Here is a 13,778-nt window from a genome sequence, read left to right as displayed (position 1 = left end):
GATACATAGGCCTATTATGATTTCTATGTGATAGATTGTTTCAAGAAGGAGGCCGCACCTTGCATATTAGTGTTTTTTTATTGCACAGACCTGTGCCTTCCTTGTGATGTGCAATAAAAAAACACTACTATAGTATGCAAGGTGCGGCCTCCTTCTTGAAACATTGAATTTGAAATTTGGGCCAGCACCGTCAGAGACTTAAATAATGAAGAGTGACGCCTGCTCCAAGAAGAAAATTGACATACAGCTCCAGGCCACTTTATTAGAATAGCATGAAAAAGTAGATTTATTTCCATAATTCCATCAATAATGTTAAACTGACATGGATTATAGATTCATGGCCCAGTTTTTTAACTATTCCAATCATTAAATTGTTTATTTTTACACATTTTGGTCTTCCAGCTCATAAAAACCATGAATTGGGGAATTCTAACTAATTAGAGTCCTAACTAAGTTAGAGTCCTAACTAAGTATTGAACATTGCATGTTATGTAGAAAGTACCAAATTTCAACTGATTTGATGTGCACTGATGTGAAACGAATTTTGATGAAGAAAATTGTGATTTTATTACAATATTCTAATAATGCGAATTTCCCAATTCATGGGTTTTTTGAGCTGGAAGGCCAAATTATGTAAAAAGAAAAACTTGAATGATTGGAATAGTTAAACAACTGGGCCATGCATCTACAATCCATGACACTTTAACATTATTGATGGAATTATGGAAATAAATCAACTTTTTCATGCTATTCTAATAAAGTGGCCTGGAGCTGTATGTGATAGATTGTGAAATCTGGTGGGTATTCCAAGGAGGTTGTTAGAACAGTTATTAACAGTGAAGATGATGATTGTCATTTTTATTCATTCTATATGTTTTCTGTTTAACACAGAGAGGACGACAACACTGTACTGGACATCAACCTCCTCTCCTAGCCAAGGTAAAAAAGGAAAAGCAACCCCATACCTCTCCACACACCCGGGTTGACAGATCTAGCCTAATCATTTTCAGTAGATAAACAAAATAACACAAAAACCTTCCACCACTTTGTAGTAGTTTTACCAGCGTTTTATTTACGTTGTTTTATTTATGTGCTTTGTATGGCTGGCTATGACAGCTACAATAATACCCAACCAACGTGGATGTCTCAATCTTTCTATAGCAGGGGATGGGAACCATTTTCATTCGAGGGGCCACTTCAAATTCAGCCGAGGGCCGTAAAAGTCCTCAGAGGGATGTACTATGAACACAAACCAGGATTTCGCAGCCACCTGTAAAACAGACCCCACCTTCTCTAGGTCCCCTGAATATAACTGCTTTGTATTGCAAATGTATTTTCTAAGATTCCTTTACAAAATATGTCATATTTTATGTAAAGCTGCATGACATTAAAAATATATAAAATTATATTATATAAAACGGCCCTCGAGACATAGGTTCCCCAACACCTGCCTTAGACGGTTAGGCCTGTTATATAGGCTATGGCTTTGGTGATGTGGGTGGGGAGGCAGGTAATGACTTGTTGTGTGGATCATGGCAAATATTAGCTGTGCATGTGTGAACATATGCCTATGCATACAGTGCACACTACAATGTGTGGGTGTGTGTGTGTTTTCTTCACAGACCTGACCGGGCGTATGTTCAGCATGTCGCCCGACAGTTCCGTGGCGTTGCAGGGCTTCAACTCTTACCAAAACACCTACGCCTTCACCGTCTGCCTACGTGCCATCTTCGAGATGTCATCAACACGAAACATCTTCAGCCTGAGCATCGGGACCAGCGTTGCCCTGTCTCTGACCACATCACCATATGCCACAGAAATTCCACCAGGTTAGAAGACTTAATTGTTACAATTATAAGAGGAAGAAGAGCAGAAACAACAAAAATATAAAACTCTTGCTTTTGTTAGTATTTTATTAGCTCAGCATCATGGATATGAACACTAGATGCTGTGTTCAGCCTTTTGTCGTGACCCAACCCCTCCCATTGCCATCTTGTATTCTGTTTTTCATAGATGCTATTATACCGCCACCTACAGGATAATGTGTGTATCGTATATGAATAACATGAAAGGGATCTGACTTTCCAATATAAAGGAGTGGTCAACACTGTTTGATCCTCACTTGCTCATGTGTGCTAATGTTCTTACGGGTTTAACTGCCACTGCAAAAGTGAGAAGTTAACTGTTTACCGAACTCTACATTCCAATTGGCTACTTGCTTACTCACCTCGCTTAAAGTTCAAATATTTCTGTCTCGGAATCCGCCCACATCACATAGCTTGTACTCTCCTCGCCTGTCCCCCAGACCTCGCTTTGCTGGAACACATAAACATTGTATTGACTTCTCTAGCTGAGTGAGTAACCAGTAGCGATGTGTGTGAATGTAGCTCAAGGGTGGCAATCGGCGTAACAGACAGCATTATTTTGCATTCAGCCTTGAATATGATATCCCTGACCTATTATGATATCCCTGACCTAGTATGATATCCCTGATCTGATCTACAGGTTACCAGCTGACCCTGGGTCAGGCCTCTAAGGCCTTCAAGATGGTGTCTAAGGTGCCCTCCGTGAGCAAACTCTGGCCTTGGACCAGCCTGTGTGTGACCTGGGATTCCACGACGGGAATGACACAGCTGTGGGAGGACAACTCCATGAGCGTCAGGAAGAGCATGTGGAGGGGGCAGGTGAGCGGACGGACACCACACACACACACACACACACACACACACACACACACACACGCGCACACACACACACACACACACACACACACACACACATCAGGAAGAGCATGTGGAGGGGGCAGGTGAGCGGACGGACACCACACACACACACACTCACTCACTCTCTCTCACACACACACACACACACACACACACACATCAGGAAGAATATGTGGAGGGGGCAGGTGAGTAGAGACACACGTACACACACACACACACACATACACAACACACACGTCAGGAAGAGCATGTGGAGAGGGCAGGTGAGGACACGGACACACACACACACACACACACACACACACACACACACACACACACACAGAAACACACATGCGGCTACAATCCAGCCATACCCATCCTGCAGCACACAAACGGTTTTCCTCATCAGTATCAAAAAGTTCCCTTAAAGGGGTATGCCACTATTTTGGGGCTTAATACAGTTAAAATCGTTGGCCAGAGTTTATAAAGGTGGTTAAGTGTCTTATTTTTCATGTAAGCCGTTGTCTTGCTTTAAGACAAGTTAAAAGAGGGAGCATGTTGCTAAGCTAGTGGCGACATACTCTCTCTTTTAACTTGTCTTAAAACAAGACAACACTTAACATGAAAAATAAGACACTTTACCACCTTTATGAACCTTGGCCAACGATTTTAACTGTATTAAGCCCCAAAAGAGTGGCATACCCCTTGAAGCCCTCCTCACACAACCTCAATGCAATGCAATATAGTAACGTTATAGGCTAACGTATGAATCATATTCTAAACTTCTACCGAACATGAGAATTGTACCCTGTTACCTCTTTAAAATACAGTAATATACAAATAGAATTCAATAGTTGAAGGATCCATGCACAGCTTCTAGGTGCTGGTAGACGCAAGACTGTTTAACACAAAGTCAAACAAGTGTGCGGTAAACTCTTTTCTTCTGAATACTTAACTCCTTTCCCTTTCGCGTCCTCCTCGCAGGGTTTCTACGGCACGCCGGTCTTGTCCCTGTCCGGGTTCGAGGGCCAGGTGACGGACATGCACATGTGGAACCAGGCGATGCCCGTGTCCGTGCTGCGCTCCTACAACCAGGGCTGGGGCTACCCGCAGGGCACCATGCTCAGCTGGGCTCGCACCAGCTACAGTGTCAGGGGCTCACCCATACTGGAGAAGGCCTACGAGAGCCTGGGAGCAGCTGCGTCTGAAGGTATACTGTACATACCAGGGCCTGACACTGACACATTGGCCAAACCAGCCAAATGCTATTTATTTATATTTATATTGATACGGATGTAATATTGGCAGATGTCTTGATAAGCTCAGTTTTTGATCTTCTAGACAATTAGCATTTTTTTTTTAAATCTTAACTTTAAAATGAACTTTTCTTGCCTCTCAGGGAAAGACGAAAGTGCTGAGGAGCAGAAGAAGGAAGTGCCTGTGAGGCGAAGCTGGTGGTGGAAGCAGGGGAAGATGGGTAATGTAGTTCAGGAGGGCGCAGAAAACAAATATGGCTGCCTGGGCCAACGCAAGCGCTGTGGGAGGAAGACTCTGTAGAGGGGGGATCAGTGACGTGTGCAGAGGTGTCAATCATCTGAAAGTTTAAAAAACTGCAAAATATCCAACCTTATTCAAATTTTCATCTTTAAAATAGAGTTTCAAAACAAAAATTCTGCAGTACTTGGATTGAAGGATACTACACACCCAGCATAGAGTTGGAACTGCATAATCCGCATCCATATTTGCAAATGATTGGCTGATTGTTTGCTTTACATTATTTATATATTTTTTTAAAGAAATAACAATTTCTATTATTTTAGAAAATAATTGTATTGTGATAAAAAAAACATCCTTGAACGGCACCTCAGCAGTTCCTGGGGGGTTAGGCCCACGGGCACCAAGTAGGTGATCCCTGCTGAAGGCCAACTGGAAACCAAAACTAGTCTATATTATTTGCTTAAACACAGGTGATTTGTCTCATAATGTAAATTACTGTACCTGTCCAAGACCGGCATGCTTGTTAGATGCAGTTGATTCAGAATAATGTCTGACAGTCAGATGGAATGTGCATTTTCTAACTCAGGGATTGGCACCTCTGGATGCAGCACCCAGAAGATTCCACAGTCAAGTTTAATCAGCTCACTCAACTATTGAAATGAATGGTATTTGTCTGAAGTGATTTTAATGCGATTTTTTATTGGCCACAACAGGCCAATTCTGACTTATCTTTTTTTATATTAATCATGTTCAGTCAAATCATTTAAACAATTTCTTCACTGTATTTTTTAAAATATCAACCACTTCGTCATTTAGCTTGATTGCATTTTTATTATTATTTCAGTGTAATGTACACTCAAAATGTCACTATAGGCCTTGACTGTGGTTCAGACAGCAAAGGCACCGTACTGTTAAGGTGGGGTGATTCCAGACCAAGGTCATTTCCTGATCCTACCCCCATCTCCCTGTCACCATCTCACACAGTCCTATCAAATAAAGGCTTGAAAACCCTGTGTACGGTGCACTGTGTAGGATGGTTGTCAGAGCAGGTATTGCAGATATGCTGCTCATTGAAACTGTGCTGCCTATTGCCAAATTTGATCTTTGCATGAATATTTACCAAGTAATTAAGCTAATATTTAGTAGTATGGCCAAGGTACAGTGTGTTTTGCATCTAAAAAAGTCTATTTCTGCTAATTCATTATGGCGGGCACAATTTTCCAAGTCATAATGAATACCTTTTTTTACTAATTTGATGACGGTGATAAGTATTCATAAAAAAGGTAACATTTGTGAAAAGGCAGTATGAATTCTGGAAATAAACCACTAAACATATTACAAAGTGCACCTTCAAGAAAACTTGCAAGGAATGCCCTTTTACATAAGTCATTGTATACATAGTCATACATACATGATACATTGGCATTACTGTGCATATATAGGCTGTTGCACTGTGAGCACTAACTGCTTAATAATGTAATAAAATTGCACTTTTAAAATGTCTAATTTGCACCCCTGTGTCTCTTACTGCAGGCAGACAGCAAAACTTGTTACAGTTTGGTATCGTATCGGCCTAACTGTGCAGTAGATACTGGAATTCAGGTGTCAAAAGTAAAAGTTGAAGTAAATGTATAGTGTAAGTCCTGTACATGTAAAAATAGGTGCTGTTACTGGAAAAAATATATTAAACACTAAAAATGAAATCCACCAAAAAAAATGGATCCAACCAGCACAGAATCAGCTGATTGACTAGTACAGTGACTGTAGATCACTTACTCAGTGAAGTTAGCTGTGCTAAGGAAAGTGGCAGTTTGCTCGTTTTGCAGAGTTTATCTTGTTTTTATTTTTTATTATTTTTTACTTCTGACATCGCTGCCTTTAGCTGACACTAGTATCCAAAGCCACTTATTTACTACTGGGTATTGGTTTAGTCCCTGGAACAACGTGGGGCCAGGTGTCTTGTTCATGACTGCTTCAGGCACTGATGGTAAGGGAATTCAAACCTGTCACCTTCCAATTCCAAATCAGACTCCCTAACCAGGCAACAGCACTTCGTAGGTTCCGATTAACGTGCAATTCTTCTTACAACCACTAGGCCACACTGTTGTTATCATTTCAGGCAGAAGAGAAACAGGAGATAATACAAAAGGGTGGTTAGTGAGTACAGGGCCGCATTATTATACAAAATATGCTGAAAGAGTCGAAAACCTTCCAGTAGACAAGTGTTTCTCAATGGGGGCTCTACAGCCCCCTGGGGGTGTTGGGGAGCCCTAAAGGGGGCGTTGAGAAGGATACAACTGAGAGTGGTACACTGCAATAGACGGTTCTCTGTGAGAGTGTGTGTGTGCATTTTAATATGCAGACTCCCGTCCTCCACTTGTGCTTGTGGCCTCGTGTTTTTCTGACACCTCGCCTCCAAGGAGAAAACAGTCAAAAAAAGTTTCCCCGCCGTCAGCCTATCCACACAACAACAACTTTTGGGACACTGTTCTTCATTCACCATCCCAATTGCAAATGAGAAAATGACATTAGAATTGTGCTGTTGCAAGATATTGAATTCATTTTCTGTTGTCAGTCATGTAATCATGAGGTCACAAGCAGGCAAGGGAGGACTGGAGTCCGCATATTGGAATGCACCCTGTGTGTGAGAGTGTGACCTTCCAATTGAGGGATCCCTTCTGTGAGTGAATGGGTACAATTCAACCTGCTTCGTCCCTTCCTTCCTGTTTGTGGCCTCCCGATGATGCAAGGAGGTAGTTTGATTGCCACCCTTTGCGTGGGAGGGGAGAGCTATCACATTTAACCTCACCACACCAAGCTGGGTACTTCCTGCAATCACAGGTGCAGCACATACACAATGTTATTGCACTTGTTTGTGTGGTTTCCAATGCAGTAGCAATCTGACTCTGTCTCTCTTTCTCGCTCTCTCTCTCTGCATGCACACACACACACAAAATTCATTACATTATATGCATATAAGGAAGACAGGAAATAAACAACTCTTCACTCAACTGTTTTGAAAAAGCCTAAAATATTTATTTATTTTAGGAACAACAGTGGGCAGTACAGTGCCAAAGCTGTACGTCAGCAAGAGTTGGCATTTAGAATGCATCACACACTCTCCCCCAGTTGTCGTAATTCCACGGTCATTGCTACTGAACAAGAGGAGAGTCTAATAAAATTCAAAGATTGACAAAGTACAACAACAACAAAAAATGCTAATTCTAATTCAGTCAGATTGTGAAATGTCTCAGACTTTCCCTTCGCTGTGGTCAAAAAGGTTCACATATTAACAGAAATGCTGGTTATTGATTGATGTGTGCATAAATGAAGTCAAACAATAAAAAAGCAATGTTGGATAACACAATACGTACTTAAAACAAGTTAAGAAGCCATGGGCATGGAGTTCAAATGTGTAAAACACAACTTCAAAACAAAATGTGCTTCACCAAATATTGTCTACTCTCACATAACTGAGATTTTTTTTTTTTTTAAATCATGTGTTCAGCATTAGAAAACACATCAAGAATTCACTTTCATCGTTAATGCCTTTTTGGCAGTATTAAGCATTGAGTAATTACTGTGTTGCAGCTTATACATAAACATGTCGAGTCATTGAGAATACTCTCAATGTGTCAAACAAATCATGGCAAACCAATTCATTTCCCTTCTTAAGGCAAAATTATAGCAATACTGAGTTATTGGGAATTGACTGGTAATGGTGTGAGTACCTGTATGTCAAATGTTGATTGTAAATCAATCGGTCTTTAGAAAACACCATACCTGTTGTCAATAGTTTAAAAGATTACAGCATACAGTATATTGGCTATACTTGTGAAACCGCATGATGATGGACAGACGGTTATTTGATTATTATGATATGTGGTTTAAGTGAAAACATGTTCCTTCTTGGTAAAATATACTCCACCCACACATCATTTAACAGGTCGGTTACACTTAACATTACAGGTGGCAATTGTGTGGTAAATTTTGTCATTTCAACATAATCATTTATGGCCACATTTCAATTAATTACTATGCTGTATCCTTACTGTTGCTCAGCTTAATGGACACTCAGATGCATGTACATGAACAATGTACACCCACGCGAGCACACACACACACACACACACACACACACACACACACACACACACACACACACACACACACACACACACACACACACACACACACACACACACACACACACACACACACACACACACACACACACCTGTGTTACATCTGCTTGTGCACATGTACTGTATGTAAATCTAATGATTATGCTGGTAATTACTTGTGATATGTGGTCATAAATGATTACTATGCTGAAATTACAGAGAAATTACCATGCCAACTTATTAGCGATCTGTAATGTAAAGTGTTCCCGAGTCCCTGCCAGATCCAGAGTGTGTGATTGGTTGGAGGTGTCATCCATCAAGGCTGGGTGCCCTCATTGGTGTATGAGGCTGTTGTAGGCAACCTCATTGGTGGATGTGGTGGCTGTGGGGCGGGATCAGGCCTTGATGATGGCCTTGCCCAGGTTCTCCCCTCTGAGCATGCCCATGAAGGCTTTGGGCATATTCTCAAAACCGTTAGTCACATGCTCAGGAGTCTTCAGTTTACCCTGTAGGAGAGAGAGAGAGAGAGAGGGGGAGAGGGAGAGGAGGGAGAGAGAGGGATTTTAGATAAGAATTCTTGAGAAATAAATGCATGCCCATGAAAGCTGTCAGCATATTCTCAAAACCGTACAGTATGCTTAGTAAAACATGCTTAGGAACTGTTCGTAATTTACCGGGGGGGGGAGGGCTGGTGCGTAGGGGGGGGAGGGCCATGATGAAAAAAAAATGAAGTGGGGGGGAGGGCCATGGCAAAAAAAAAACGAATTTATTTTATTTTATTTAAATAATAATAAAAAATGCAATACTTCTCTGAAACACATTGCTTTGCGATGCAAGGTCCCGGGTGCATACTTAAGCAGTGGAGCGTGTATCTGTAGCCTAGTCATCCCTAGGCATACCTATGGATGCGTGTAGGCATACCGAATTATGTGTTAGCCTAGGCTAAATATTATTTTTGGTGCTTTTGTGTGGAAAAGACCTTGTGCCATAACGGTGACCGCGATTTCCTCGGGTTAGGCTACTGCTGGAACGACATTGCAAAGTTGGTCCTGGATCAACATCTGGTTTCAGTGGTTATCCATGTCAGATTTCGCGCCAGTAACGTCTTCTGTAGCCTATGGATTACAGTATTTCTCAATTGGTTTTGTACATTTCTCGAATCTCTCTCGCAATTTGCAAAACATAATATTCATTCTGAAAATAGCTTTAACAAATGGCAAGACACCGTGGATAACCTGCAAAACCGAGTCTCTTGCTCAAAACCCTTATTTGTCTTGCAAAATCAAGTTTTTTGTGTCAATGAACGTATCAGTGCCAGCAGAATGGTTAGTCATTGTGTCATAGTGTATGGACAAGCTAGTCAAATCAATTTCTCATGTTGTCAATTGAATAGTACACTCTTGAGGATCTTTTCTGAAGTGAAATGTTGTTTAGATTGGATGGGAAATGTTGTAAATTCAGCTTTATATTACATTGATCAGATAAGATTGAGATAGTTTCATGCATTCAGTGACAAAGCTTTTTGAGTGATATGACAAAAGCAATTGATAATGTACGAAATCACTGAGAATTGTACACAGCCATGGCATGGTGGACGAGAGCATTTGCTATATGCCGAAAACAATGAGAAACTGATTTGACCATGTGCACAGGTAACACCAGGAAGTCACAATTGAACAAAGACTTTTGAGAATCATTATTCTGTTGTGAGAAATGTACAAAACCAATTGAGAAAAACTGTAAGATCAGTTATGCAGAAGTGCCATGCTGTTACAAAATACAATTATTCACTGACAGGTTAAGTTTAGGAATATGTTTTGGTAAAGGCATAATTTGGCATGTTGTTAGGTTGGTGCACACATTTTCACTGACAGGTTGTTTAGGAATTAGTTTTGGTTTAGGCACAGTTCCACATAGCCACTGTAATAGCCTACCTAACCAGAGCCTAATACCACCGTGACGGCACTTGGCATGCCCGTTAATTTTTGGAATCAGACCTAGAATAGGCTAACATACCAGATGTTGATCCAGGACCAACTTTGCGATGTCGTTCCAGGAACAACAGTAACCCGAGGAAATTGCGGTCACCGTGCCCAACGCAGGGCGCCCCTCCAGCTGTTTCGCTCGCTATCATAGTCGACTTGAACATTTGGTGATGTGTCAGTGCATCGCAAGGCACAGAGAGATGTGCACGAACAAGCCTACTAACTTTGGACAGAGCTTCGAGGCGGCTGCTCAACTTCGGAATCTCAAAGTGAAATGTAGCCTATTTTCTTCCAACCGGCATTATCAGCTGTCAAACTGGCGCGCGCCACCCTAAAAATGCAGCGGTTTACAAGAATGTTTACTTTTGGGAAAATAAAAACACGTTTTGAAATAGTCTAGGCTAGAGCTACTGTTTGGAGCCATACGCCTACTTTAACCCTGTAATCCCACCAACTCGAGTCATCCTGCAGGTGAGACCGCTTTCTCACGCAGCTTGGTCTAGAACTAGGACCCACATGATTGACAACCTAGAGTCTAGGTTGTCAATCATGCGGGCAGAGCGAGAGAGAAGAGAGGGTGGGGGGTTCACTTCGAGATTCCGCAGTTGAGCAGCCGCCTCGAATCTCTCGGTCCAAAGTTGAACAGAACAGTTAATAGGCTACACTGTTCGTGCACATCTCTCTGTGACAATTGCCATGCACTGACATGACCAAATGTTTAAGTCGACAAGGATAGCGAAACAGAGCTGGAGGGCGCCCTGCGTCGGGGTTAAATGGCGCAATTTCTTCTCACACAAGAGCACCAAAAATGATATTTAGCATTTACATTTTTGTACCTGTAGGGGGAGGGCCATGGGAAAACAAAATTGAAATGGGGGGAGGGCCATGGGGAAAAAATTGAGGTGGTGGGGGAGGACCATGTTTTTTTTTTTTTGACCAGCGCACCAGCCCTCCCCCCCCGGTAAATAACGTACAGTCCCTTAGGACACTTGAGCTTACCCTGTAAGAGAGAGAGAGAGAGAGAGACAGAGACAGAGACAGACATTGACGTGAAATAGATGGGAAGAGAGAGAGAGAGAAAGACATGAAGAAGGGAGAAGCAGAGAGAATCTGGAGTTGTGCAAGAGGGTCCAACACACACACGCGCACTCACACACACGCACACGCGCACACACACGCGCATGCACGCATGCAAAGGACACAGGAAAAGTGTAACGAATGGAAGTGAACATCTTGTTGCAAGTTCATGACCCACTCAAACAAGTCGGAAACAATAATTTCAAGGTTGAAGGAGCACTGATTACAAAGGAAGGAAAAACTAGATTTCATCCACGCTCCTGAAATGTTTTTTTTCCCTGGGTCTGTCAACGAGAGAGGACTTCGGCAATGAGAACATTTTATTGAGTAAAACGGCCAAATGGGGTTATGCGGAGTTGAAAGCATATTGGGCTGGGTTTTTTGTTGCACGTTTCAGAATAAATTAGATAAATACGAATAAATCACGTCAGCCAGATGTCTTGAGAAATTAGCAAAATTAGCCACGTTAGCTGTATTACAGGTTTGTCTGAGGGGCATATGGCTTCGGCGTTACACCTGAGAGAGAGAGAGAGAGAGAGAGAGAGAGAGAGAGAGAGCATATGAAGGAGATGGAGGGATAGAGAGAAGGAGGTGGAGAGAGAGAGAGCGCATATAAAGTAGATGGATGGAGAAAGAGAAGGAGGGGAGAGAGAGAGAGAGAGAGACACACAGGGAGTGCGTTGCAATATGCGGCCTTGCCTCCTCCACTTGCTTATCTCCTCGTACCAGGAAGTAATATGTCATGATGACATCACTGACAACAGCATTATATTTCAATATCTTGCAAAAGCTCAATTGTAGTCTAATTCTCATTTGCAATTGGGATGGTGAATGAAAACAGTCCCTCAAAAGTTGTTGTGGCTAAGCTGACAGCTGGGAAACTTTATCGTTTTCTCCACAGAGGAGGGGCCAGGAGGTGGGACGAGGAGACAAGAGAAAGTGGAGGAGGCAAGGTCACATATTGCAACGAACTCACAGAAAGAGAGCAACTTGCCTCTTTCCTCCAGGCCAGCAGGCGGCGTAGTGACTCTGGGTTCTTGTTCTCCCAGCGGCCCACCATGAAGCCCTCCATGCGCAGCTGATTCATGATCATCGTCAGGTGAGGGAACGGGCCTGTTAAAGACACAAACACACAAGCACACACACGCGCACACACACGCACACGCACCAAGTACAAAGAAATGCAGAGCATTGAGGTTAGGGGCATAGGCGCTGGAAAGGGGGATACAGTGGCGCATATGCATCCCCACTTTTGGGCTCCCTAAATGAGGCTGTAAATGTACTGCAGACAAATGAGTGGAGTGCTGCAGCAGTAACATTGTTAAGAAATAATGTTAAGAAATAAGAACTACTGAAGAAGCCTACACTGAACCCTGCTCATGTCGAAAACTACAGACCTGTCTCACTGCTTCCCTTCCTATCCAAGACGCTAGAAAGGGCAGTTGCAAAGCAGGTCACCAACTTCCTAAACCAGAACGGATTACTGGACCCAAAACAATCTGGTTTCAGAAGCGGACATTCAACTGAAACTGCGTTACTCTCAGTGACTGAAGCTCTAAGGACTGCAAGAACGGAAGGACTATCCTCGGTCCTCATCCTACTAGACCTGTCTGCAGCCTTTGACACAGTCAACCACAAGATCCTCCTGAGGATACTCACAGCCATGGGAATCACAGGCGTTGTCCATTCATGGTTCAACTCCTACCTCTCTGGACGCACCTTCAGTGTGTCATGGCAAGGGAAACTGTCTACGACTCACACCCTCTCCACAGGCGTACCCCAAGGATCAGTGCTGGGACCCCTTCTGTTTGCAATATACAATTCCACCCTGGGACGTGTCATTCAAACACATGGGTTCTCCTACCACTGCTATGCTGATGACACCCAGATGTACCTGTCGTTCCGTCCAGATGACACCACGGTTTCGGAACGCATCGCTGCCTGCCTCACCGATTTGTCAACATGGATGAAGGACCACCACCTACAGCTGAACCTGGCCAAGACAGAGCTCCTGGTGATCCCAGCTAAAGAGTCGCTTAGTCACAACATCAACCTCAAGATAGGCTCCACCATCGTGACCCCAAACAAAGTCGCCAAAAACCTTGGCGTCATGATTGATGATGAGCTGTCATGCTCCAACTACATCAACTCAGTCACCCGGACCTGTCGATTCCAGATGTCCAACGTACGGAATATCAGACCTGTGCTGACACAATATTCTACACAACGACTGGTGCAGGCCACTGTCCTGTCCCGCGTTGACTACTGCAACTCACTCATGACAGGCCTACCTGCTTGTGCGCTAAAACCTCTGCAGATGATCCAGAATGCGGCGGCACGGTTGATATTCAATCAACCCAAAAGGACCCATGTTACTCCTCTATTTATTG

The 13,778-nt window shown here is 42.9% G+C and overlaps 2 protein-coding genes across 2 annotated transcripts in view; one reads left to right on the top strand and one right to left on the bottom strand.

Annotated features, from left to right (window-relative positions):
• Positions 1–893: 893 nt before the first annotated feature.
• LOC134437091 (serum amyloid P-component-like) lies at positions 894–5,708 on the top strand. The gene is made up of 5 exons (XM_063186539.1): positions 894–939; positions 1,623–1,829; positions 2,506–2,684; positions 3,690–3,915; positions 4,105–5,708. Exons 2-5 carry the CDS (start codon positions 1,637–1,639, stop codon positions 4,260–4,262), a joined length of 756 nt encoding a protein of 251 aa, XP_063042609.1. The 5' UTR covers positions 894–939; positions 1,623–1,636; the 3' UTR covers positions 4,263–5,708.
• Positions 5,709–7,172: 1,464 nt separating this feature from the next.
• Positions 7,173–13,778, bottom strand: part of ptgr1.1 (prostaglandin reductase 1, tandem duplicate 1) — a 16,332-nt gene continuing 9,726 nt past the window's right edge. Inside the window, exons 9-10 of the mRNA XM_063186537.1 lie at positions 12,383–12,501; positions 7,173–8,832 (exon numbers count right to left, since the gene is read on the bottom strand). Of these exons, the coding sequence (XP_063042607.1) occupies positions 8,722–8,832; positions 12,383–12,501 (230 nt within the window). The 3' untranslated portion in view covers positions 7,173–8,721. The remainder of the gene's footprint in view (positions 8,833–12,382; positions 12,502–13,778) is intronic.

This window comes from Engraulis encrasicolus, chromosome 21 (genome assembly GCF_034702125.1).
Source record: "Engraulis encrasicolus isolate BLACKSEA-1 chromosome 21, IST_EnEncr_1.0, whole genome shotgun sequence".
Taxonomy (NCBI): Eukaryota; Metazoa; Chordata; class Actinopteri; order Clupeiformes; family Engraulidae; genus Engraulis; species Engraulis encrasicolus.
This window is presented reverse-complemented; position numbering and strand designations above follow the sequence as displayed.

Coding starts and splice junctions, on each gene's coding strand:
- LOC134437091 (XM_063186539.1), top strand. CDS start 1,637: ATGTTCAGCATGTCGCCCGACAGTTCCGTGGCGTTGCAGGGCTTCAAC. Junction 2,685..3,689: donor AGAGCATGTGGAGGGGGCAG/GTGAGCGGACGG, acceptor TCCTCCTCGCAG/GGTTTCTACGGCACGCCGGT. Junction 3,916..4,104: donor GGGAGCAGCTGCGTCTGAAG/GTATACTGTACA, acceptor CTTGCCTCTCAG/GGAAAGACGAAAGTGCTGAG.